Here is a 27,750-nt window from a genome sequence, read left to right on the forward strand (position 1 = left end):
TGGTCTGCAGGTGTCCTGACCCACAGGTTGAGAACCAGTGATCTAGAGTAACGTCCTGCATCCTTTAAAATCACTTCCTCAAAAAGGGTTCTGAAAAAGCTGAAACCGCTTGGCTTTGTTGAGCTGAACACACATGTACCGTGTGGCTAACGCTAGCTGTATGCAACTTGATTTTTTTTGGCCCTTTGGAGTTTTACGTACCTTAATATACAAACTGTTTTACCCACAGAGATGAAGAAAAAAGTGTTCTTCCTAATACAAAAGAAAACAAGCCGTCGCTTTACAATCACCTCATTGCACTCTCACGCTAAAACAAAACGCGCATAAGGCCACACATCAACAGGATAATGCAAACGAAAGTCAATCTGTACACGAATTAAAAACATTCAGTGCTTCAGTGTACCGAGTAAAATGTCCTAGCATTCATACTGTCTCTTTTTTTTGACGTTTGGCACATAGAGAACAAAAACAACACTCACACGTGCCGTCATAAACCGACTCAAACATGACAGTCTCTAAAAACACGCAAGTGATTTACATTTACATCATTCTTCAGCAGTGTCATACATTCCAGTTGTTCATAATGTTAAAGTCCTATCACGTCCAGTCCAGCGTATGTAGGATAAACAAGGACAGGAATGCGATGAGAAAGACGACGTGAGGGAAAAAAAGACAGATATGCATTCAACTAACTGGCATTGCAGGTGTTTGAATCTTCATGGATATGTACAGTGGAGTGCAAATTGAGATGGTTATGCTCCATTCGAGGGGGAAATGGTAATGTTTGGGGGAGGGGTATCAAGTTCCATTAGGACTGGGCAGGCACTACTTTTTTAGGGGTGGCTGGCTTCTTGGTTTGCCAGAGGTGGTTGTGGATCGTCACCGCGTCCACGCTGGCTGACATGGTCTTAGCTGGTATCTGACTGAACTGCTTCTTGTCCGAGTTGTACTTGTAGAGGCCGTCGATCATCTTGCGCGTGATGCTCTTGGGGCCGATACCTGCCAGCTTGTTGATCTCTTCAGTCTCGGGGCAGTAAGTGTAGAGAGAGCGAAACTGGCAGCCCGCATCTCGGAACAAAACCAAGAAGTTGTTGGCCTCCGATTTTTCCATTTCCTGTTCAGGTCAAGAGAGAGAAGCTCGTTAGATATGAAGGTCACACATGAGCATGGGCAGAGATTATAGTGACATTTGACAGCTATTGAAAAGCGTGTTTGCCCAGGGAGTTAAACAGAACTTCTTCGGTCTAAAGAACTTCGAGTATGAGTGGATTCACTTCAGAACATCTACAATAAGTTGCTGGATGAAGTTGCTGCATCGTGCAAATGACATAACATTTTAATTTAAGCTGTTTTCTAATTTATTACGCTGGTTTAGGCAAGTTTCTTTTTCACGGTGCTTTTTATTTACATAGCACTTTTGTACTTTTCTTTCACATATAATATTTTATTTTAAATTTTTTAATTAAGATTTCTGTATTTATTGGCTGTCTTGTTCTTGTTGCATACCACAGTTTCATTCACCGCGTCAAATTCCTTGTGTGTGCGAGCTCACTTGGCAATAGAAGCTTTCTGTATTATCTATCTATCTATCTATCTATCTATCTATCTATCTATCTATCTATCTATCTATCTATCTATCTATCAGTATTTACCTCCAGGATCTTGTTCTTTTGCCCCTCGTTGACCTTGCCTGCGAGGCAGCAGTGAGCCAGAGCATTTTGGATGATGTGCTTGTTAGATTTGGCACTGGGCTCCTTGTACAGCTTCGGTCCTGAATGGAAAAGCGGCGGAGAGAACATCAGGATGAGACTGTTGCCATAGCAACCACTCCAGTTATGTCAAAGAAAAGACTTTCCCTCCCTATTTTTGCTCTTTCTTTTGATAAATCATGTATGAAGATTTCTGCTGGTAGCATTTCTCGGTGTCATCATTGTTCTGACATGGCAGTGTGGGCTGTGAATGCAGTACTCGGATCACGGCGGTGATCACATGACGTACAATTTTATAAATATTTTCCAGTTTTACCAATTGAATAGAACATGTGTTATCCAGAAATACAGTATGTACTAAGTCGACCCACCAGTGTACTCTGTGTTGGATGTAACAGAGGAGGTGGTGGATCCATTCTCCCAGTCCTTTTCTCCATTCCGGCTGCTGGAGCGACTTGGGGAGAGGAAGCCATCTGCAGAGTCTGGCCTAAAACACACACACACACACACACACACACACAAACACGCTGAGTGTTAGTTCACCTTTCTGCATGAACGCTGATCCTGAACACTCAGCAAAGATACTGCAGTGTTCAGCTTGGTCATCAAAAGCAAAGACTTGGTTTGGGGTTTCAGTAACCAGTGGAAGAGCAAAGCTTGCAAGCACAGACAGTGAGTGCAGTTTGGTGCATTTAAGGTCAATAAATGAGATCAATCAGTTACACTGCAGCACTTGGCATTTACTTGCTCTTTTTATGATAAGACTGGAAGAACATTTTATTACCTCTACAAAATGATGAAGCAATATTTCAGTTTCTGAATGTAAATATATATATATATATCTCTAATGCCACTGGGATTAGAAGGAATTTACAAATACATGATTCCACCTACGTAATCGTGTGAACATTCAACGGCCAAGGCATCATACAATAAGAGCAACTAAAGCCAAAATGTGCTTGTAGTTCTTTTTGTGAAAGTAAACTGCCCACATTAACAAGTCATTTGAGCCTTTCTTATTGTTACAAGAAAATTAAAAGTCGAACTTTAATTAAATTTGTCTTGATATGTTTCAAGGACAACCGTATTTAATAACTGTCTTAGATGCACAATATAGGGTTAATGACTTGATAAGATGGATGCTGTATGCAAAGAGGGTACAGAACTGGTCTGTGATGCAGTGGTTCTGAACAAAGCAATTCACTTTGATGTTTTATTAGGTGAGGAAAAAAAAAAACCAGCAGAGTGTAAATTGAGTGAGGAAGGCACAGCAGAGGGGTGAGTGGAAAAAGAGAAGTGATAGTCTTGTGGTGGCGATACTGAAAAAAAGCATAGCATTAACCGGTGCTTTGAAGTTATGAGGATCTCTACAAAAGGAAAAGAAAATATGTCGCTTTTGCTTGAAGTGCTCACTCAATCCCTAATAAAACCCGTTGTGGGGAAAGGGTTTCAGTGCAGGATTGGGCTCAGGACAGCGTGAAGCGCCTTAAGATTTAACTGCTACGCAGAAACTAACCTTCTCCTTCTCAGTTTAGGAGAGCTCAGAAAGTAGAAGAGACTGCCAGAAGCTAAACTAGAACTTCTGACAAATGTAAAACAGCATGAAAGAAAGTGGTAAAAAGGGAAGACTGGAAGAAAACAGGAAAAATGTTAGATCTGTAAACTGGAGTTAGTCTGTAGAGCGTGGCATTAAAAACACAAGAAGTAGTCAGAACATATCCCCATTAGTGCTGAGAAAGAACGACTGGATTAATGAGTAGGGGACGAAGACTTGTAATAAAAATCTGCGTCAGAATTTTTCAGGTTTCAGATCTTATGCCCAGTCATTTGGAATTTTGCTTTTCGTCAGCTGTCAAGTCAAACCACAGACTGAACATCAGAGACGCAGCACATTGTTGGCTCTCTGTGTGAATTCACTCCATATTATGCATGGATTTAATGCTCATTTGTAGCGGCTTAGTAATTGTAATACTAAAAGCAAGTGAACCAGGTAGAAAGGAGGATTTATTTTCAGTATAAGCATGGTGCCAATAATGCAGGGCTTTTTTGTTTATTTGGATTTCCAGACTTTTCCACACCATATCTCATAATTATACTCATGAATGAATGGGGGCTGTGTATCCAGACAGTATGAAATCTTGTGAATAACACTCTACAGTCATCAAACTTGGATTTTAAGGCTACATCAAATGCCAAACATTTTTAAAAAAAAAATCACATCATGCATGTTTCACTTATAGACTTGTAAAAGCAGCTCACCTTGGTGCTCTCTTGTCAGAGTGAACGCTGTCGTTGTCTCCCAGGTTGAGGGAAGCGAGGGACAAGCTGGAGACTGAAAAGACACGCTGCCGTGAACCTGGTTGCGAGACAACGAAATGTGGCACAACACGACACAATTACACAAACACCACGGATGAAAACAATCACCAGGCTGTCCTCCGCTGCGCTGTGTGCCAAGCCTGTTGCAGAGCAATGCAGCGTCAGTGCTACGAAGAAAATGAACTCAAAAAATACACCAAAAACTGAAATGGGCACAACCTACAATGTATGACTGAAGATATATTAATTAACAGTATATAATATGTAATTAAATATGCATAGAAAATACATACACACAGCCGTGCTGCATTGCTCTTTGAGTGTGTTAGCATGTTAAATTAAAGCAACACACTCTTTTTTGTTATTAACACTGAACAAACTTGAAAGCTTAAATTGTCCAAATTAGCTAAATCTTTTTAGATTTCACTAAATAAAACAAAAATATTTAAGGAAGGATCAGGAATGTGCTGAAGCCTCGCTGGCTGTACAACACGTTCTCAGGTGGCACGAGGCAGTGCGGCAGCAGGACACTGATCTGACAGATGGGTTGACCTTGACCTCTCTGTGCGGGGGTCGTCTCTATGGTTACCTGTGGCAGCTCTGACGGGGGTTTTGGGCGAGTCCACGCTGTCACGATGGATAGACTTGGGCCGGCCTCGCCTCTGCTTGGCCCCACCGGCTGGCCGAGGTTTAATGACGGTGTCCATGTCCTCCATCAGCTTCAGCTGCTTCCTCCTGAGGTACTCCTGCTTGATGAACTCCCTCCTGGCCTTGTCCTCCTCCTTCCTGATACGCTCCTCTTCTGCTTTCAGTCTGAGCAGACAGAGGGTTGGGAGGAACGTGAGGAGCACCATAAGAAATGCTGTGTTTTCAGTTCATGAAGCGTGGAGAAGGTAGATGATCGTCCAGGGCAGTAAGATTCAAGACGACTGGTTTGTCTTATGCTCATACAGGGTGGACACTGAAATGCAAAGTGACTGTTCCACAAGGCTGAACAGTAAACTCTGCATTTAATAAATTAGAGCTTAAACAAGGCAATTAATCATTTAGCTGATTGCCAAAACAACACAGCTAATACTGATTAGTTACTGATTATTTGAGTCATGTTTCAAGCTAAAATACCAAATAGTGGCTAGTTTGAGTTTCTCAAGTGTGAAGCTTATTTTTCTCTTATTTGTATAATTGTCAACTGAGCGTCTTTTGGTTTTGGACTGTTGGTGGCACCAGATATGCAATCTAGATAACCTTTAGATTTGGAAAATTGGGAAGGCTTCGTGCCATTGCTACTTTCTGATGTCAAGAAAATTTAGTTGTGTTACAAAATCTTCTAGTACAATTACACTAAAACTTAGGATAAAGGCAGATTTCCTTTATGGCTTTCAAACTCCCTCAATCCCAATGTGATTGAGAAATGTGCCGGAGCAAGCCTGATCCATGGAGGACCCACCAGGCAATCCACAGGACCCAAAGGATCAACTGCCAATGTGTCAGTGCCAGTCAGTACAGGACGTCCTAGAGGTGTTCATGCCCCGCAGCTCAGAGCACAAAGAGGATCTACACAATATTAGTTTTAATGTTGTGGCTAATAAAATGTTTTTTTTTGGTTTGTTTGTTTTTTACAGTTTTGGAATGATGTGTTATTTTTTGATTATTTGATTTAGGGGTATTTTTTGATTTAGGGGTATTTGTGCAACTGCCGTCAAAAATTGAAATGACTTACGAAACTAAAATCCTGATAAAGTAAGAACTAGACGAGATGGACAGGACTATAATAAACCACCATATGAAAAGTTGACGTGATTTTTAGAATTTCCTCTGACAAAGAGGGCGAATATACAAGTCTGCATACCGAGCTTCCTCTTTCTTCTGCTCCAGTTCAGCTTCCAGCTGCATCTTCCTCTGCTGGCTCTCCTTCTCCCTTCTCATCCTTTTCTCCAGCAGTGCAGCCCTCTTCTGTGCCATGTTCTCCTCTGCCTTCCCATCATCCTGAAGGAAACAGAGGCAGATGCCTTACAGTGCCTGAGGTACTGGGTTTTCTAAGCAGAACAAACCTTCAGTGACATTTAGTGAATATTATACATTTACTCGTTTTTTGTGGTTGCACAGTAAGTAAACTTGACCCTCAACTATTGTGATGTAGATCCAGAGCTGGAGAGGCTGAGTGTTATTGTGATACTCCTTAAATCATTTTTCTCTACTCTGATATAATAAATGAGATGATCCATAATAGGAGCCGTTACTGTGGAAGGTCAACTCTCTTTTGTAATATTAAATAAGACAGCAAAAAGGCTTGCAGAGGCAACAGAATAGGTTTTCTTTCTGGGTCAGAAAAGGGCACATTCCTCTGCAGTCTCTCTAGACACTTAAATCTTTATTATGCAACAAGCCGTTCTCTTACGATGACAAGAACCCTTAATAATCACTGTTTCCATTTTTTCATGCACATTGGTGTCGACATCTCACTGTGGTTATGATGGTTTGTATGAATCTTAATTAGAGCAAAAGAGCAGGAGAATACTGAAGACATGTTTTGTCAAATGTCAAAGGGCAGGCCCGACGCGAATGTATTGTAAATATAAATCTATGATTTAATAACCCAGTAGACAATACAAAAATGGATCAAATTCAGCTTCTAATGTAAGTACCAATTAGCTCCATCTAGAGTTTTATTCATGTGAAATTTCATTGCACATCCCTCAGCATCCGCTCTCATAATCTAGTCAACCCTTCTCCAACCTCACATTTCCACAGCTGTGCCTGAATTATTCACAACAGCCCTAGTTTTATGACCTACATCGAAGCCCAGACGGCAGCTAGCAACTATCTTAGAAACTATAAATGGGAAGATGATACCATCCTCGGCTTGCACGCTTCCTGAACCATTAATCTTCTCATGTTAGAAACAAGAATGTTTCCTTATCAACATAAACATGGCTGACCCAGGACAAATTTATGATTGCTGTTTTTCCCGGAACTGCGCTACAGCCATTGAGGGCTTCCAGTGGTGTACACAGCTGCAGCCCAGACTCTGCATTGGTTTAGATGATTTATGTTTTAAATCATATTCTGGTCTAATTGTCGTGTTTGATGAAAACTATATTGTCTTAACAAACACTAGTACAATGTTTTTCTACTTTCCTGATCGTACACTCTCTTGTACATTACACATTTGAGATTTGTGTAAATTGACCAATCATTTGATTTAAAAAGAGAAGATGATTATCAGCCTACCTTGAAGAAGAAACCGCGGCATATCTTCTGTTCATCATCCAAGCCTTCCGCATTCCCTTGTTGCATTTCCAAACCATCATCAAGTGGCAGATCCTCCAGTGGGTTCACGACCGACAGAGGAACCTCAATCAAATTGCTTTTGGCTTGTTCAGAGGGTTCTGGCTGAGGAGGGATCTCTGTGGGCATCACCGTGAAGGTCTCTACCACAGGGTGGGCAAGAATCTCAGGGAATGACGCCTCCATGGTAGGTTTGAGTTCGACAGTTGACTTCTGAGCTATGGCTTTTTGGTCATTGGTTCCCATGTTGGACGTCTTGGACTGAGCTTCTGTTTGCTGGGTTTGGGCATTTGTATCTGCTTCCGTTTGTTCTTGTTTGTTCTGCAGGTTGGGAGAGCTCGGGGGTGAATGGACTATACATACACTTGCCACCTCTCTCTGTGGGGAAAGGCGTGAATCTGATTCCTTGTTTTTGTCGCTATCTGGGGCTGCAGGTGCTGGTTTCTCCCCCATGTAAACGAAAGAACTCGCCAAGGGCTGGCAAGGAGAAAATCTACGCAGCCTCGGAATGCTATCGACAGATTGCGGGGCAGTTAGGACTCTGTTGTAGGGCGCCAGCTTGAGCTCATTGGGTCGAGCAGTGCGAGGATTACGTGAATGGAAGGAGGCAGATTTGCGTTTGATGCTGGTTGGAGAGCGGTGGGTGGAGCGAGGGGAGTCGGCAGGAGAGGAGGGTCCTGAGGATCGAGTGACGGCTCGACTGTGTTTTTGTGGTGAGGGGTTTGTGTGCGGAGGAGGGATGACCCATGCCTGCTGATGCTGTTGCCCCCTCATGGCCATGATTACTTCCTGCTGCTGAGCCAATCGCTGCATCTCAGTCTGGAGGAAGGCTAAAGAATGGTTGAGTTTTTCAATCGAGCGTGTATACTCTGTAAGATCCACTTCAGTGAGCTGAGCGTGGCCTTGTCCACCTTCCTCACCTGCACCAGGTGACTTCTGCCAGCAGGAGGCTGTGCTGCTTTGCTCTGCCCCATCAGGGGTGTCTGCCTTGCTCCTTCCAAATTTAAAGGTGGGACTTGTGCTTGCTGACTTCCCTTCTCCCTCAGTTTTCCCTCCTTCCTCTCCACTAGCAGCCCCATCGCCTTTTCTCTTTACCACATTGAGGAATGCTGAGTGACCCATCTTTTGCCGATGCCTCGTGAAAGCAGCCTCCACTTTCTTCTTCTGTGCCTCTATGGCTTTCCGTTTCTCCTCAAGCCTCATCCTCAGATGTACCATCTCTGTAGCCATGACTTGCGCTGGGTCGTTGGGTGGAAGCTGGACAGGTGTGGGTGATGCCTGAGCAGAAATTGGTGGCGGGGTGTGTTGATGGATGGGGCTGTGCTCAGGGGTTGGGGCCCAGGAGACAGATAACGGAAGGCCAAACTCAGAGCCCTCTGGAGTGGTCTTCAGGGAGCTGCTGCTGCCCCTGCCAGAGTCTGGCGCTGATGGATTGAGCTTCTTCATTTTCTGTTCGGCAAAGCTGGTCATCTTCACTGCTGAGGGGGATTTGCTCAGATTGCTCGGGCAGGGGCTTGGTGTGTCCATATCAAGCTCCATGTTCACAGAGCAGTCTTTCAGAGAGGAATCTTCATCCAGCATGTCCTCTGTTCGGAGATGGATGCCAGTGTCGACCTCCGTGGTATCTGTGGTGCTTAGAGGTCCTTTGGAGTCCAGCTCTGACACCGGGTCTAAGCCACCAACACCAGCCCCATGGGTCTGACTGTGCAGGAAGAAACCGTTGTTGATGCCCTCCACTGGGGGCCTACTCGGGCTGTGGATAATCTGAAGGGCTTCCTCCATTGAGGGAGTTGTTGCCATGGCACTTCCATGTCCGTTGGAGTACGTCCGCCTGCTGGGCTCCATGCCAGCTAAGCTGTCTGGGCAGCCTTCCTCCTCAATGCCAACACTCTGACCATTGACTGGCTGGAAGGACAGGTTGCGTTTCATTCCACGGGGCATGTGGTGGACTTTGAAACCAGAACCATCATCTGTGCTGATGGACCTGACCATGCCACGTGTGGAGGAATAAGAGGCAGGAGCAGAGTCGTCTTTGTCAAAGGGGATGTCAAAAGACACTCCGTAAGGCCCAGATCTTCAAGAAAAAACAACAAGAAACGTCAATTAAATCTTCAGATACTTAAGCCAACAAAAATGTAAGAGTCTGGTTTGACATCATCCCAAAACCAACACTTTGACCATTTACTGGCTGGAAGGACAGGTTGCCTTCCTTAATCTCTCAATTACTAAATCTTTCAGGGATTAGATAATTTTAAAGAGCAGTACATGTCAACAACAACACTAACCTTTTCTCTTTGGGCCATGTGCCGAGGTTGCCGTCAACAAAGGACATTGAGGTTGACCTCTTGATCTCTCCTGTATGAAAACAAAGTAAAAATCAAAACTGAGGTTTTTGTACTTTTAAGTAATTGTACTTTAATATTGCAGAATACTACAATTTTGGTAAGTCACAAATATTTAATTACCTGAGTTTCGAGGCTGGGGGCGGAGGGGTAAACTGACAGAAGAAAATGACAAACATCATTAAATGCATTTTAATACTTTATTTTATTTATTTTTTTTTTTTTAAACTTTGTCTAGATTTTAAAAAATGCTGCACTAGCTGACCTTTTTGGGGTTATCAGTCCCCAGAGTTTCATACTGAATGCCATAACTAGCTAGCATACCTGGGTCTTTCAGGACTTGGCGGCCTTTCCATGAAGCTTCTCTTAGTTGCCTTGGAAATGGGGATGGCTGGCATATTCTTCAACAAGGAGGAGGGTTCTGCAGTGACACAACAGAGACACATGCTCAGATGTTGCTTTTACAATGAACACTGATGTAATGGACAGTTTACCCCTAATTATTTTGCTTTGTAGGTAAAAATACAACGACAGATACCTTGCCACTTACTGCCACTTTAGTACATGGCATAAATGTTGCTATTGCTATTTAAAATAGTATTTGAAGGTTTTGATTAAACACTTACCTGTTCCTTCGATTTCCAGCAGTCTTGGTTTCACAAAAGACGGCTTAACCACCTCAAACCACCAAAACAGCTCTGCCATGAACACCAGGTAGTTATTCTGCAGAAGACAAAAACAAGACGATTTCAAACAAGGGATTGGGTTACATTTAATCACTCAGCTCAAAGATAACTCAAAGAGACACATGACTGTTGTCACACAAAAAATAAAGCATAAAATCTGAATGTGTCCTTTTGTTACATTATCCACAATAGCACCTGCCATACAAGTGCACTGTATTTAGTTCCCCAGCAGGTGTCTCTGTTGAGCCCTACTGTTCAGCTGCAGTGGTCAATATTGCTTCTAAGCCCACTTGTATTTGCACATAAATAATTCACTGAACTTTCTTTAAAACACAGCATCGATATTAAGAAAAGATGCTTCATAGCCTAAACTACAGTAGAATAATTTACAAGGAAAGTTATATTTATTGTTCTGTTTATCAGGGCAAGGGAAGATTTTTTTTTCATGTTAGGGAAGAGTTATGGTTATTCACATGCTGAATATAATAATCTTCCTCTTACATAACAATATGAATAGTACCTGTGATAGTAGACTGGAGCGATTAAGACATTAACCTAATTTCTAAAATAGAGGTCAGCTATTTTTTTCATTTCTCAGTCACCAGCATGCACCCAGCAGCCAACCTGAATTAGACCGGGTAAGAAATGTTGGAAGAATTTTTGGCAGTGCCGTGCCAGGTCATGTCCACCTCTGAATGAGGTCAGCGTACAGCGGGAGGTCAAACTGCTTGAGGACATTGTGCAGCATTGAAGTTCTTTCTAACAAAGTCATTTCTCTCAGTTTCACATTTTCCCCAAATCCACTGCTGCTTGTTTCCTCATTGCAAAGGAAAAATGTGGGGACTGTGCAAGACTGACATGTTTGTCCTCAACAAACAATTGAAATTGTTGCATGTAGCCCTGGATAATGGGGCACAAATGTTGAGATTACTAGAACAATGTCACGATTAACCAATAAGATTGTTTTTTTGTTTTGTTTTGTTTCACTGTCAACACTGCAGAACATAATTCAAACATGGCATTTTAACGAGTAATTTGAGCCATCAGACGAAAACACAGCAAAGAACAAATCAAATCCATCCAATCCAAACAAGGCATTTCACATCGCAGCCCAGGCTGATTTCCACTTCAACATATTTCAAGAATCAATTTTTTGATAAACTTTCAGGCCAAATTGGGATGTTTTCCAATAGATATGCCAGCATTCACTCACAAACGCACATGGGCACACACATACATATGCAAAACCAGTGCAGTGAGGCAGGAACGACCTTGAGGAAACACACCCTCTCCCCGCCCTCAGCCCGTGGTCTCCAGACAAAGACAATGGTGCATGGCTCAGCTCTAAAGATACCTGATTCACCACATCAGCAACATTTTGCCCTACCAAGCAAACACCGGCACACATGGGTCATACACACTCCTCTTAAGCCCCTAAACTGCAGCCCAAAAGCACACTAGGAGGGCTAGAGTCAATTAACACCAGTGACACTGGGCTACGGTGGGTGTTCCTGCAGTATTTTACTATTTTTTGTAATCCCCATCTAACTCACATGCACAGTGTGCAGAGCTGCAAGAATCTATAAAGGTGCGTCTCTGTAGGAGTATGAGGCAGAAGAGCACATGGTCATCAAAGTCATGCAAATAAAGCACAAAACATGAACTAATATGCAACCTGAACTCCCTGACATGAAAACTTGACAGTTGAGTCAATTATCAATTTAAATGTTTCATCACTTTTCCAAGTTAAATTTTACGTTACATTTGTTTCCCTTAAGACTTCCAGGTTAAATAGCACTGAAGCACAGAAAAGCTATCAAACCTCATGTCAAATAGTGTGGTTACCTTTAGGAGTGTTCAGCATGTGAAGCCTTCCTCAGTGGATTGAGATAAATGCAAGAAAGAAAAAGAAAGAGGAAGAAAAAAAAAAAGACTGAACGAGAGAGACAAAGCTCTCCTCTCATCCGTCCTGCCCAGATTGGTGGCAGCAACCCAAGCTTACTTCTTCTCTGTTCCCATCTGTTCGTCTGACTACTACTGACACACCAGGTGTGAGTGTTACCGCTTAATACCACCCCTCAGCAGTCCACACACACTCGCACGAATCCCTAAACAGCTAACCGCTGCACCACACCCCCTCCTGTCTCCCTATTGACTGCCATTACTACCTCGTGGGGCTGCCAGGTCTGCAGCACTGCCAGGTCTGGCTGTTTGGAGATTTGACTGTGCGACTCTCAGGATGAAGACAGGAACCTGATTGGCGATTACTAAAAGAGAGCTCAGAGTTGAGGCTGGTGGAGTGGTGGTGGTGGTGGTGGGGGTGCTAATCCACTCTGCAGGGATAGGCACAAACATCCCCCCACCCCATCCCCTCTTCTCCACCCTGTATATGCTGCACACACTCACACATGACAGTTATCAGATGCACTGGCAACATATAGGAGCCGGAGTGCATAAAAATAGGAACAGCAGGTCACACGTACGCATCCCGCAAATGATGTTATCCAGCTCAGCAAGACGCAAGGCCAAGCCACACGCTGAGCATTCAGAGGGCATTAATCTCAACGATCACCGGGCCAGAGAGTTGATTAAAAGATCTAGGTCCAGCAGCCAGACAGACAGACAGACTCACTCCAATCTGTAAAAACCCACTCTTTGATTTAGCGCCAAGTTTATCAGGCCGCGGTCATTCGCTCGCTGAAAAACCTGAGCTTGCATTCCAAAGATGGAAATGTAGAAAGAAAAAAAAAAGTGCATCACTAAAAGCGACTTCACAAGGAAATCCCGTGATGAATTCATAAAAGGGTGTCATGACACTGAAAAGAACAATTTATTGGAACATCACGTGAACCTTTTACCTGCTGGTGGAATTAAATCTAGAGTCACTGGATGTATCTTTAAAATGTATTCAGTGTCTTTGAATCAAACACAGGAACTAGTTTGCGGTTAATACAGTCACAGCCATAATTGCGGCAGTAATTAGGTCATTTGTAATGCCGTGTGCTACTTTCCGTCTGATTATAACTCACCGTCGAACAAATATCATTCACTGCTGACACCCAACAGTCAGATTATAGATGCATTACTAACTGACTGAACGTCATGTTGAAGAGGCAGCTTATGAATTAAGTGTGTTAATTGCCTTCCTCGGGGCAACTTCAGCACGTCCGCTATGGACCTCCTGGTTAAAAAAAAAAAGGCTGGCAAAAGCCCAGAGCTGGTGAATTTCATTTCTCCTCCTTGGATCCACAGATGGTAATTTAGATGTGCTGTGAATTAATTAAATGTAGAGCCAGTAAATGGGAGTGGGTTGACGTGATTTACTGACCTGGCGTCCATTAGGAAAAAAATGGCCCTAAGTAATGTATGTAATGTATGGCTTTGGGGGGTTGGGTACTGAAGGCGATTGTGTTGTCTCCTATTGAGGCACTACTGAGCATAATATAGAGCAACGCTGCTTTCACCGAACAGGCAAAATACATTGATGGGGAAGCGAATGGACCCTTAACTCTGATGGGTCGTATGTGCAGCACTCTACATATTCAGCCACAAAGAAACACAGCATCTGACATGAAGATGGTGTGTGTGTGTCTGAGTGTGCGTCTGTGAGTGTGCATGAATAAATAGACTCAGTTGTTAAATGTTCACACTGTGAGGCTTCATGCTAAATTCCAATTTTCTGCACCTGATTTCTTTGGATGACTGATCATATCTCAGAGTTTCTCACCCTCAGCAGCTCTACCGTCACATTTACACTGAACTGGGATGTCTCCTTTCAGTGCTTCTTTTTTATTTTTTAGTTTGGTCCGTTTTTCCATCGCTGTATTTTCACGTGTTAATGTTGTGTAGCCAAGGAATCAAATATACAATCTTTAGTTGATGCTATTTTAAACTGTCAGAGCTGCTTTGATAACTGATTAATCACCAAAACATTCCCTTGTTCGGTTCTTTCAAATGTTTTCTTGTCATTTATAATAGTTAAACTTAATATCTTCATTTTTTCTTTCTTAAAAAAAACACACACAAAAAAAACGTCAGACAATTTATACAAAAAAACCAAACCAAAAAACAATTAAAGCTGGAGTAGGCAGTATTAATTTGGCACCATTTGGTAAAAATTAAACGGTAAACTATCAGCATATTGTAATTCAAATGGTCTGAGAGGAAACTGCATCTGCTCATGGCTCCACGCTTTAGAAATTCTAGTGCACAGTGGAAGATTTTAGCCAATCATGGTGCATTTCATCCAGATCAGATGAGATGGTGAAACTGCAACAAGGTCCGTAGCACCAGTAGGATGTGTAGTGCAGATAGAGGATTTGGATCCTGCATGAAATCACAAATGAATGTTTACTTTTAGTTTGACTATCTTTGCAGCTTCAAGGAACTAAATAACAAAAAAAAGTCAGATTAATCGATATGGATAGTAATCGTTAAATTGCGTCCCTCATTAACATGCAGCGGCGCCATTCGGTTGATTGTCTTGTTCAGTCACAACTGAGAAAACTGCCTTCACATTGTTTAATGTTCTTAATTCTGACTGGAAACCATCAGTTCTAATCGTCTCTCATCACATCTGATGGAAGAATTAGCAAAGGAACACTTTCGGCTAAGTGTAAATGTAGTGCGAGTCTGTGCGGTTGTGCTTCGGTGTCTAATCCTGGCATCACGCTGCCCTTCTTTGTCTCTTTCTCCCCGATCAGCCTCTTCCATCTCCTCTCTAATTGTTTCAAACTCTGTAATCACTCCCCCTCTTCTCTTCTCTCCTCTTTCCATTTGCTTCCCCATCAACACCTCGCTCTCTCTCTCCAATGTCTCGGCTCGTTCTCTGTAATGAGGTCTCCATTAGTGTGAGGGACCACACCGTGCAGCCACTGAGGGTGTGACTGCCTGGAAACTGGGTCAAGGTTACTGGATCCGACTGGTTCTGCGTGCAGTTCTGACTGCACTGCTTCTCTCGGGCAATAACTCTGCCCCGCTGGGACTGTTTTATCCCTCCTGAAATCAGTGTCAGCAAAAATACAGCGACTGGCTGCTTCACGCGAATCAATTATTATTATGCTTTTGACGCCATGTGCTTTGTCAACGTATGTGTGCGCTGTGGGCTGCTCAGAGTGTGAGATGGATAACATTTTTCTGCTATTTGCTGCAAAATGAGGCATAAGTGCTCTATCCCACAGATATGATTTCATTATAATATATTACGTACTATCTGTATAATGTTAGTATCGCTGCTGCCGTTACTGGAAACCTTTAAATCTCTATTTTCAAGCTTTTGTCACATTACTCAGCTCTAATCCTCAAAGTTTCATATTGTTGGTCGATTTCTTTCTTTTTCATCCTCGGATAGGAAAACAAAATGTGGCTTTCATTAGCAGTAACCAATCCCATGATAATATCAACAGATTATTTCCATTATTATTCTAATGAATGTCCTTTACTAGCCTCAGGACAGTCCAAGTATTATACCAAATGACTTTTGTTTAGTGTTTGTGGAAGACGGACTGGAAACGTAGCAGCAACAGCACCGAGCACAGCACATTTTTAGGTATAAGACACATGTTTGGTCAGTTCAGACTGAGGTTTGTCCTTTCAGTGACCTGCGTTCTGTCTCTGCTGAGAACAACAGTCCTGCATCAGAGGACATGCCGAGGTGACAGTCAGACAACGTCAGACTCATCCAGAAACGTCAACCTTTTTTTTTTTCTGCTTATGCAGCTCTCAGGCTAAACACACTGAGACGGACGCAGTAAGAACAAACACAAACATGCAGCAGGGAGGGAAAGTTACACGAAACCACCAGACAAATAAAAGTACGCAGCGACCGTGGAAGCAGTTGTGCCCTTTTCTCTGGCGGAGTAGTGACTGTGACCGTTTTGGGACGTTGTGGCAACGAGCAGCCATAATGGTAATTTGATGAAAAGGTGCAGGGACGGAAAGTACACGTGCACACAGCAGCTGACCAAGAAGATTTTAAGAAAGGTTTTTTAGCTATTGTAGAGCTTTTACAGAACATTAGTTAGAGGGTGGAATAGTCTCTTTGCTGTGTGCATGCATGACTGTTTAAAAAAAACAAACAAATACCCTGTTTCCCATCTACTAGGACATCATCTGTCCTCCTGTTTTAAGTAATCCAGCATTTGTGGCATCTCTACCTACTTTCTAACTTTCTAAGCTTTCTAACTTAAAATAGAGGATATTTTACTAGATCTATGATGGATCTCCAGTGACCTATATATGTTTTTTTTATGGCAAAGAAAAGAAAAGTAGGGCAGGCAGTGAACTCAGTGTAAACTACAGGATCCAAGCTCACACACCTCTCCACCAAAAAATGACAATCTATGATCTCACATCAGCAGCAGACAATTTTGATATCACACGTACATGCACACACAGTGGTGGTGTAGACCTAAGAGATAGTGAAACATATGTAAACTAAGCTGAGAGATAGAAAGATTTAAGGGGAGGATATGGAAAAGAAAGACAAGAAAATAAAAAAGTATGGAAAGGAAATTAAAGGACATTAATGTTGAAAAAACCGAGTAAAGAGTATGTGAGTAAAGAATGAAGAAAACACATGCACATGTTGGGAGGCTGTGTGGAGCTCTCCAGGCTTGCGGTTGGTGAAGAAAGATGCTTTGGATTGAAAGGTTTTTCCACAGCATGAGTCACCACGCTGGCCTACAGCGTTGCTCATTTCTCTTGTTTCGTTTAGCCTTTCCGACTGGATACCGCGCCATATGGGTTTCTAATCTGTTTCGTCGAGGAACTCATGAATGGATTAGCGGTGTTTTTTTGGAAATAACCATCAACTAAACTCACATATTGTTTTTTTTTCTTCCTATAAAACAACCACCACTTTGGATTGGGTTTTTTTTTTCGTGAACAGCCATTTCATAAGCGGTCCCATTTTGCAGAGTTTCAGCGGTTTAAAGTTCTGCCAGACATCTATTATACAGTAAAAGTTGAGAAATGGTTTCCAACAAGAACCTCTGGCCAACCAAACACGATCAGCATCATAATACTGGCGTCAAGTCACTACAAAACTACTAGAATAGCACCTCAAAATCTATTCTCACAATTTTCAAAAGAACATTTTGAAAGTGTTTTTTGGAAATAACCATCAACTAAACTCACCTAGGGTTTTTTTTTCTTTCTATAAAACGACCACCACTTTGGATTGGATCTCTTTCGTTAGCAGCCATTTCATACGAGGTCCCGTTACTAGCATCAAGTCACAACAGAGTTACTAGAAGAACGCCCTCAAAGTCCATTCTGACAATTTTCAGAAGAACATCCACATACCTTAAAGCAAAGTGATTATCTTCCCCTTTCTCTAAAACCCAGCACCTCTAAGCTGTACAGCTAACCAACAAAACCCTGCAAACACTCAATTGTTTCTCAGATGAAGTACGACATATTTCATTTTCTCGCTAAAGGCGGCCAGGTTTGATCAGTACCTTGACGGTGGAGGAGGCGTACAGCATGTCCTCCAGGCTGAAGTGGCAGCAGCTGTTCAGGTTGTCCTTGCAGAAGTCTTGTATGAGCTGCAGGTTGTACAGTCGATCAGCCAGACTCATATTCTCTTTCAGACAGACATCTGGGGGGACAGAAGGATCCATCAGGTGTCCGGGTCAGCGAATAAATGTGATGATTGAAGTAGTTCCGGTTATAACGGCCAGCTCAGTGGTTTTTACCGTGCTGACGGTAATCGTTTAGGATGGATAGAAACGGCCTATCTTTTGAGAACGCATTAGGTTTTATGAGTGCTTGACCAATCGTGACAGAGGCCTTATCTCATTAACCAGTGGGTGGAGCTGTGTGCTAATATAAAGACTAAACAATGCTGACCGATTGATCCTTTGTTGCTATGATTTTGTCAGTTTAAGTAAATACGTGTGTGTGTGGGTTTAACATCCTTTATCAGCACTGTGATGGGATTGTGTTGCATTTGTTGACTGTGACTGATTCTTGATTACTTGAATAAACAGGGAACAGACTAACAGTAACGTTTCCAATTGTGAAAAGTAATGCAGGATTCCTGTCTCCACCAGGGTTGGGCTTTTTCAGATTAAGAACAAACAAACTTTCAGCAGCTTGAGCAAGATTTCTAGATCATTTGTTAGCCCAAAAGAGTAATTAACCTCCCGTAGATTAACAGCAGTCACCTTGGTGACACACCCAACTATTCCTCCAGTTCGCTCTAAACTTTCCAGTGACGTACCCAGGAGGACTCGACTGTTCCTTACCGTCCAGCGGCAGCAGCTGAGGGCAGTAGAAGTGCAGCAGTGCACCCAGGGCCGAGCCGTCTGTGCTGTCTTTAAGCAGGTTGTCCACTGGGGGGATCCAGGGAGCCGGCTGGGTCAAGGCCTGCTCCTTCCTGTAGCGAGCCTGCATGAGATGAAATACCATAAACCAGAGTGCATTGTGCGACATTATCCTGCCTACAGCTGCAGTAGCTATTAAGCCAAAAACGGCCCATTGTTTGTTTTTTCTACTTCATTAACAATGGTTGCAAAAATACGCAAGCATAAGGAGGGATCCTCGTAACAGCTGTATCTTTATTGTATCTTTAAAGCAGCAACAAACAATTAAGAACGCAGCAAGGCTTCATTAGATTTACTCATGTATGAAGGTAAGCGAATGGAGCCTCGTGGCGTATGTTGTGGTAAATTGCGGAAAAAAAGGCTTGATAGTAAGGCCATTGAAATTCAACAAGCAGCCATTATCAGCGTTAACAGAGCCGCACAATCGACTAAAACGACTCTCATTGATTTAGATTTTTTTGGCTGTTGTGACCTGATCTTGATTATTTGGTCCTTATAACACGAGGCACAAAACAACCACGCACTCCACATGCTGAGTATTTTCTGTGAAATGTAAGTAATGAGCATTTACACGCAGCGTTGTAAAGGAAATGAATATACAGATGTCTACACATTCACACAAAGACATGATTTTACAACAGGGGCTGCAGTATTTGCTGACACAAGGAGTTTAAAACCATTTCATGCCAATTGCTCCCAGTCATCCCATTTTGGAAATTGAAATCCCTTCTCTTTTTATTTTTGGCCAATCCCCTGGGACCTCTTCAGTGATTCCCCAAGGGTGCTTTTCTTCACTGACAAGAAGCTTCCCATTAGTAAACACAAGGAAGCATATTAAAGATACGGCATTCCTCGTGTCTGTATTTCAGTTAAACTCGTGCAGCAGTTAATAGAGGCTGGAAAGAACAACAAGGAATAATTTGGTCTACTGCTATATCTTTAGAACTAAAAATTAAAGTGTCAGACAGTTGTTATCATATTTTGTTGTGCTTAAAACCACATGGATACAGCACATGTTGAGAGCGACAGCGAAGTCACAGGTTGATGCACACATGATAAAACGATGGCAGACAGAACGAGGGAGGACGGACGGTCACTATGGACACAGATGAAAGAGCGAGGCATTGATTAGTTGACTTACAGGCACAAGCTTCATGTACCACTTGGTTGGAGACTGCAGCCGCACAGCAAAAGGAAAAAAAGCAAAACACAACAACAACAAAGAAATACCTGTTAGTGAGATTAGTTAGTAATGCGATTAGTATTACAAGGAAAGACATGACAACTGTGAGGCCGAAAGGGAAAAAAAATAGCTGTGTGTTTCTGAAAAGCATCCCACTCAACTCAAGTAACCCTGAAATTGTATTTAGTGTAATGTGGCGTTTAGTTCTGAGTGTGTACATTAGGCACTTGTGATCACACTGAAAAAGAGATGAGCTATGAATAATAACAATAATACAGCAGTGAAACTTGAAACATCATTTTCCCTTTCATGAGAAAAACAAAAGCAACATTCCTTACGCAACAAACGAGAAATTGGATCGTGCATCCTGTATTTTAGTCTTGAATGAAATGCTTGAAAGAACTGTTCTGCATCTCTTATTATTGTATTTTGGTCAGAGGGGAATGTGACATCAAAACAGGAGACATGTCATGAGGAAAAAACTGTTATCGTCACTCTTCAAGCATGGCTTTTATGATGCCATTTTACAGTTTCATGTGGTATAAATTATATCCTCTAATCGACAATAAAGGTGACGGTAAAAAAAAACCTTAGATCCATAAATTTCCTTCAAACTAACAGGTGATGTGTTAATCCTAAAACCAAACCTCAAAATGCAGCAGCGTTATAAGCCTCTCCACTCAAATACCACTTAAAATACTGTCCTCAAACAAAACACTGAACATTTAATTGCTCATTGTCGTGCAATATAAGCACCCTCAATGGAAAATTTTAACCAAACAACGATCCCGCTGCACAAATGTAACCAAACTGTCGGCTATCCTCTGACAATGTAAGCTGATTCCAGAGGAGGAGAGGCTTGCCTCAGTTAGCAGCTAATTCCCACCCTACCTAGAAGCATCAAAGAACCAAATGTAAGTGCCACTCAAAGTGGCTGGCAAGTCCTCAACTTCAAAGGCGAGCCCTGACTCGTGAGAAAATACATCCGCTTTGTGCTGAAGCCTTCCAAATAAATAATAAAGGCAGCGGGAGGATGAGAAGATCAATAGTAGCTTTCTTGGGTTCTCCTGATTTGATTAGCGTCACGGTTCCCCTGAATGGTAATGTGGGTTACCAGCAGACTCCAATGCCATCAGAGGAGCACACCTGATGTAATCTAATCAACAATGTATTAGTTAATCTGCTTTATCTGTTTGCCTGTGTACGGATGGTCTTTGAAAGTTTTCCAGATAGCTGAAGTCCTGGATCGTTGGTCATGCAGTAATAATAATGGACCAGCTTATGTGGACACCAGAATCCATCCATGTTTTATTGATTGTTGAGTTTATTTGATGCACTACATGTTTTGATTAATACCCACTGCAGCTTCTGAATAAGCTACAGAAGTCTTTACACACAATGCGGCTTCAGCCTCAGGAATGCACTCAGCTAGATAAGCATTTTATCTCTCTTAGTAAAATTAATTGACAGTAATTAAGTGAACCTGTGTGTATACTTTCTACCTTATGCTTCTTTCATTGCTGTTGTCTTACATTCAGAAAGGGTTTTGTCCCTCCTTCCTCTCATAATCACATTTATTTATAACATGTAACAGGGACTTTTCACGGGTGATTTGTGTACAAACCACTTCTAATTCTGGTGCTCCCCTAAAACTCAGTGAAGCTGATGGATTAGAATTCTTGACCGCAAAGAATCGCAGCAATGAAATTCAATTTGGTGGCAATGACACAGTGTGTTTGTCGGCAGACAAAGAGAGGGACAAACTGCCCCTAACACCACTTCTTGAGGCCAAATGGAAAAAAAAAAAGCTGCACTCTCCAAAACATGACCTCTCAAAGTCAGCGCAGACCTACAGGCCAACTTGAACATTTGGTTGGCAGAAGGAGGCATGGCAGAGATGGAGCAGTTCAGGATTTGATCATTTTTCTTTCTAGAGATCCAGTACAATCACTCAAGGACCCTAAAATGTTAGAATGCATACATTACAGTAATATGGTATTCTAACTTCTTTTTTATGTTCATCTTCACATCAGTCACTGTCTTAAATCTGAGGGCACGCTTTTGCTTATGAAGGGCATTTTATTATATTTACTTATTATCAGGAGACGAATACGTGTAATAAAGACAGCGATGGAAGTGACTGAGCTGCTTTGATAACATGTGATGAGCCCAGCGGTTAGTAATGCCCACAAATCTCCCATCCAGAGGTCAGCCTCAACTTTTTGTGCTGCCACATTCTTATGAATACAAACTCCAAACCCTACTGGCCCAGTTTGAGAATAAGATGAAGGAAATGAAGTCTGTCCACATCTAAAGTGATGATTAAAGACTGGCTAAATCTGTTAAAACCACCAATCGAACCCCTGGGGAGAGGTAAGGCCCTCGTCTGTCATCGCCTTACAGCAGAGCACTTTATACATGCAAACATACACGCGCTCCGCTCGACGCGACTTCAATCACACCGCGACTGTCTTTTCTCTTTCTAACCAAAGTTCATCCTCTCCTCCAGACGTGTCCAGTTCAGCTGCAGCTCAGCTTTTGCAAACTTAAAAGGATTAGTCCTCCCCTTCTCTGTCCTGACGCCGCCTTTGCAGCTTCAAACCTCATCCCGGAATATAATGCAGGAGGTTAAAATAAAAACAGTGTTGCCCTGGTGAGCTGCACAGTGTTGTCCTAGGAGGGTTTGTGTCTTTCTGTGTCTGACAGAGACAGAGGCTGCCTGCATGACTCACACTGCAGTCATGCTGCAAAGACAGAAGGAGGGGTGAAGTATGGGGAGGTGGGGAGCGATAGAGAGAGGATAGATGCTAGACATAGCAAAAAAACACGTGTACTTTTTTGCATATTAATGCAGTTTAACTTACTTGTTCTTTGTGTTGTTTTTTTTTCTCCCTGCAAAAATTACCGCCCTAAAAATGCTGCAGTCCCCCCACTACGTGAATCACTAACAACTCTGCTGCCCTTTTTCTAAAGTGTAACTTTGTGGGAGAAGTGAGACCTTTTGGTAATCAAGGAAACATCTTTTTTCATCTGTTTGCTGAAAAAAAAAAGAAGGAAAAAGATAGACGGGAAGAACGTTGCTGTAGTTTAAGTGGTAACTGTGCTCAGGAGTTGAAATTTTACAACAGATTGTTTCATTTACAGGAAGAGACTCAGCACTTCAGGAAAATTATATAAACTGAAACACTGATAGGCAGAAGGTTAAAAAAAAAAAAAAAACACTAGCATGCAAGCAGTATAAAATTCAAATTGCAAAGACGCTGACTACGCCTTCGCCTGCCAACACAGCAAGTTGCTATTACGCAACAACTCCTGTCTGAGGTAGTGACATCCTGAAGTTAAAAGTAAAGTTCAGAAACTGCCCGAACTAAACAACATGCATTCACTTTCATTATTTCGTCAAGTCAGTTGGCTCGGAACACGATACTCTTCTGTCCTAATTACTAACTAAGCGATTAAAACACTATTCAACAGACACACTGACTAATCCGTGTGGACTTGAGTTCATCTGCAAGTGCACAACTGCAGCATGCGACGACTGTGACTTTCACCGCAGTTTAAACTGGAACAATATCAGCCACGAGCAAAAAGCGAGATGGTCGCCATCGAGGACACAAACCAAACACACACAACAATCTGCGTGAGCTGCCCAGAGGTTACTGATGATGCTAACGAAGGGCCAAGTCTCCGGCTCTGGGGGGGCAAACAAGTGGATGTGTTATCACTCACATAATGAGCAGACGCGGCTCCACATGTGAGGCACTCGGTCGCTGGCGGGGTGATTCAAAATTGTCAGCTACAACTTCAGTCATTCAGTTTTTAAAATGGGCCCGTCTTGTTCGGAAAAAAAGTCTAATGATGAAATAATGATGTGAAGCACTTTTTGATTGGACTTCACCAGTTAAAAGTGTCTTTCTGTGTTTTTGCAAAGGGATGGCCGATGCATACAGTGCTGCGTCTGCATACTGACCGCTCAGATCAGCATCAAGCACTGTGGAAGTCTGAACAGCCGCAGGACTGAGACGGTAAACACACGCACACACAAACTCCATGTCAACTTTCTGCAGGCTAAAACACACGGGTCAGAGCTGTGATTTCCACCCCCGAGGTGAACTCTCTCTCTAAACATCTCTACACGAAGCATCGCTGACGGTGTTGTGTCATAGCGTGTTCCCTGACATGAACTGTGATAGAAAGGAAGCTAGGAAAGGAAGAAGGACGGAGGGGTGATGAAAGGCCTGAGGAGGAGGAGGAGAAGAAGGCGAGAGTCTGGGGGAGGGAGGAGTGGCGTAGAGATCAAAGGCAGGGCAACAGTGAAATGTAGAAAAAAATGAAATTAACGAGGGAAGAGAGAGAACAAACTGCAGCAGATGAACAGAAATTTTCCATGGCTTTTGAACATGTGTTAAGGCGGTTTATGACTTTCAAGGGTCACTGAAACTTTCAGAAAAACTCACTGCATCATTCAAAAACCACAGAAAGGTCACTTTAATCCACGACTGAAAACTGCTGGTGGCGCATAATGAATGATGTGAAGGTGAGAGGCAGAAGCAAAGCATGAAGGATGAAGATGGAGGTGAACACAGGAGTGACATCATCCACTCCTCCTCCTCCTCCTCCTCTCTTATCATTCTGCTCTGTTAGGTTGATAGGTAGCGGCTGCCATGCCAATTTTGACCCTCGCTGCCGCACCATAATACTAAATGTAGCTTGACTGTGAGCACACAATGAAGTCGTAAAGACGTTAAGCACATACACACGCAGATGCTACAGTTGCGAAATTTATCAGGTTTTTATCACTGTTGTTATATGAATTTCCACAATAAAAAACGTTATAAAGGACGGCAATATCTGGGCAGCTCTGATTCGTGAAGCCAGGAGCATCTGCTACCCCCCTTTTGCTGTAATTTTTGGAGCAGCCAAGCCAATTCCTCCCATGTTGTGTCTCAAACTGGTTCTAAAACAAAATCGCACTGTGAAGTTGCCAGATAGAGATTTCAGGCCAAGTTTTATCGAGGAGTAAGTTGGCATTCAGGCCATTTGTATTTCTGCCTATTTTGAGTGTACAGACTCTCCAAAGTAAAAGTTACTAGAAATCTAAAGGGAGCATGCAGAGTGTTTGAATTAGCCTGGAATGCTCACACGTAGCTTGATCAAACAAGAAACTATCAACACTTTTGTCGGACGCACTTACATTTATTTGGCAACTGTTATAGATTATGGACAGCAAGTTTTATGTGGTTCCACATATGCTGTGTAGAATTACCCATGACTGGTAAAGCTTAATACACAAAGATGACAGGGACAATGTTTTAATATTACCAATTATCATCCATCCATCCATTATCTATACACCGCTTAATCCTCATTAGGGTTGCGGGGGGGGGCTGGAGTCTATCCCAGCTGACTTAGGGCGAAGGCAGGGGACACCCTGGACAGGTCACCAGTCTATCACAGGGCTACACGGAGTCAGCCGTGAGCCAGGTTCGAACTCACGACCTCCATATCGGGACTGTTGCCCGATACGGGGAGTGCCAGCTCAACCTAGTGAGCTATTGCGGCACCACCAATTATCATATTATGTGATAGTATGGCTTGTCAGTGTTGTACATATTAGAGCTACATTTAAAATCTAAAATTCTAATTAAATGATTGTCATGCATATTTAACATACACAGTCATCCTCCAATGTATTCATACCCTCCCATTAAAGAAGGAAACTGAAATAAGTTGAAATTGACAAAAGTAATAAATATAAAGTTATTAAAAATTCCTGACATTGCTTTTGAATTGTGGTGCAACAAAAATATACACATATATAAAAAAACAAGCATGATGGGACCCGTAAACTAATATTTTGTTGAACAACCCTTTGAGCCAATCACTGCAACCAAGTGTTTTCTGTAACTCTCAGTCAGACTTCTGCATCTGTTGACAGGTGTTTGGATTTCACTGCTCATCAGCAAAGTGCTCTAATTTGTCCGGGACAGTTTTGTTTTTGTTTTTTAAATTTTTTTTTCAACCACAATTCAAAAGCAATGTTTTATTTTACTAAATTAGAATTTAGCAAATTTTTATTTATTATTACTTTTTTCAGTTTCTAGTTATTTGAGTGACTATTGTGAATTTTGTCGTTTCTTTAATGGAAGGCTCTGAATACATTTGACTGTAGAATATTAGTGTTTTATGCTGTATTTGATAAAATGTGGTGCTCATTAAACAGCAACACATTCTGACTATGTTTGATCTGTACCTGCAGCATAACATATAGCAAAAAGACACACTTAACCCTTTTTTCATATAAGCTAATATATCCAAATCATATGTCACCACCCCTTTTATTTATTTACTGAGCAGCTCTAATGTTATGTATGTGTCTGTGTTTGCACATGGATTCAGATTTTTGGAATTAAATGTGGTATTTTATGATATTTCAATTAATTTATTGTCAGAAGTAATAGAAATGTGAATGATTTATTACAAATGCAATGTCAAACTACGAAATCCAAACGCAGTTTACTTCAGTAACTCTGATGCATATTAAACACACACGCAGTAACACACACGCAGGCTAGACCAGGATGTCTGCTGGCATTAGAGATTACTGCTGATACTAGAGTCAGTTATATAACAGATTTGGACTTTGGGTTGGACCCTGAACGTAGGTCACCCCGCGCTAAATGACTGCTTACCTAATTAGACGCATTAGAGATCTTAAGGCACAGATGAAGCGAGTGAAGCATGCTGAGTAGTCAGAGAGGATAGACTCGTTATGATGCTGAAGATCTAACCTGGCAGTCTCTCACTTTCTGATTTAATAAACACAGATTGAGCTTAATCTAAAGCTCAGACATGTGTGAGTTAGATGTTCTTTGATGGGAGCTGGGTTTTAGCAGCTTAAGTTCTGTCAGGGAAGCTTGTCCCAGATATTAAAGTGACACAGAGGTCCGGGACAAATATCTGTCAGTCAAAAGGCGAATGTCGTGGTGAATCAATTAAGCGGAGCCAAGGATTTTACTTAAGTTGTTTGAAACTGTCCATCAATCTTGTGACGTTTATGTGTTTAGTTGCAGTTTAAGATGCGTTCAAGCGGGGAGAGGAGAGAAAAAACACCCACCCGTGGACTCCCAGCTGGCTCAGCTGTCTGTATTTCCTTCTTCCTCTGCTCCTGAGCCACGACGTCCTTCAGATATTCATTTACCTGAGAGGGAATAGACAAACAAGATTACTGCATATATGAGCAAAACTCAATACAAGGAGCAGTCTATGGCTAGTTTTCAACTCATACTGCTCACATACAAAGAGTATTAGCTTCTGAATTTAAGATTAAATTACCCTCAAACATTGTCAAGCTGTTAATATTAAAGCATTTCAATTAATCTAATTTTTATACAAAGATAATGACAGCATGGTTACCACAACCACCCTTTATTTTTTGGCATTGTCTCTCCACTATCAAGAATAAAACTGTTATGTCTCTCCCCTAAAAAAACAAAATACAAGGAGGAGTTTTAGGTTTTCTGAATCAATTGGAAGTTAAATTTAATAACAACGAAGTCAAGTAGAGTGGAATTAAACTGATTCTAACCAAATCTAATCTTAGTCAGATCATTTCATAAAATGTCTCCTCAAGTTCATATGGATCAAGTAAAAACAAGGCTGTTAAAATGGTGATTTTTTGGGATCTTTGGAACGCCAGCTGACTCCAACAGAGAGCCATATGTCTGACCAGTAGGACAGCAGGACCACACCTCCTGGTAACTATTGTGTCTGTGTGTGTGAAGCTCAGAGCTGGCAGCAGCCCAGCGCTTCTACCAGAAGAATGTAAACAGACTGGTGCTGTCGTACTGTATGGAGGAGCCAGAGCCATCTGTGCATACAGGCCACCGCGTAGAC

At 42.1% G+C, this 27,750-nt stretch overlaps 1 protein-coding gene across 1 annotated transcript in view; it reads right to left on the bottom strand.

Moving 5' to 3' along the window:
- Positions 1–787: 787 nt before the first annotated feature.
- Positions 788–27,750, bottom strand: part of camsap2a (calmodulin regulated spectrin-associated protein family, member 2a) — a 47,907-nt gene continuing 20,944 nt past the window's right edge. Inside the window, exons 4-19 of the mRNA XM_008292209.1 lie at positions 26,972–27,055; positions 19,813–19,845; positions 18,594–18,735; positions 17,805–17,944; positions 10,285–10,381; positions 9,983–10,079; positions 9,782–9,813; positions 9,602–9,671; positions 7,260–9,390; positions 5,878–6,014; positions 4,618–4,841; positions 3,969–4,065; positions 3,226–3,291; positions 2,081–2,196; positions 1,653–1,771; positions 788–1,114 (exon numbers count right to left, since the gene is read on the bottom strand). Of these exons, the coding sequence (XP_008290431.1) occupies positions 809–1,114; positions 1,653–1,771; positions 2,081–2,196; positions 3,226–3,291; positions 3,969–4,065; positions 4,618–4,841; positions 5,878–6,014; positions 7,260–9,390; positions 9,602–9,671; positions 9,782–9,813; positions 9,983–10,079; positions 10,285–10,381; positions 17,805–17,944; positions 18,594–18,735; positions 19,813–19,845; positions 26,972–27,055 (3,891 nt within the window). The 3' untranslated portion in view covers positions 788–808. The remainder of the gene's footprint in view (positions 1,115–1,652; positions 1,772–2,080; positions 2,197–3,225; positions 3,292–3,968; positions 4,066–4,617; positions 4,842–5,877; positions 6,015–7,259; positions 9,391–9,601; positions 9,672–9,781; positions 9,814–9,982; positions 10,080–10,284; positions 10,382–17,804; positions 17,945–18,593; positions 18,736–19,812; positions 19,846–26,971; positions 27,056–27,750) is intronic.

The sequence above is a fragment of the Stegastes partitus genome, unplaced genomic scaffold (genome assembly GCF_000690725.1).
Source record: "Stegastes partitus isolate 25-593 unplaced genomic scaffold, Stegastes_partitus-1.0.2 Scaffold793, whole genome shotgun sequence".
Lineage (NCBI taxonomy): Eukaryota > Metazoa > Chordata > Actinopteri > Pomacentridae > Stegastes > Stegastes partitus.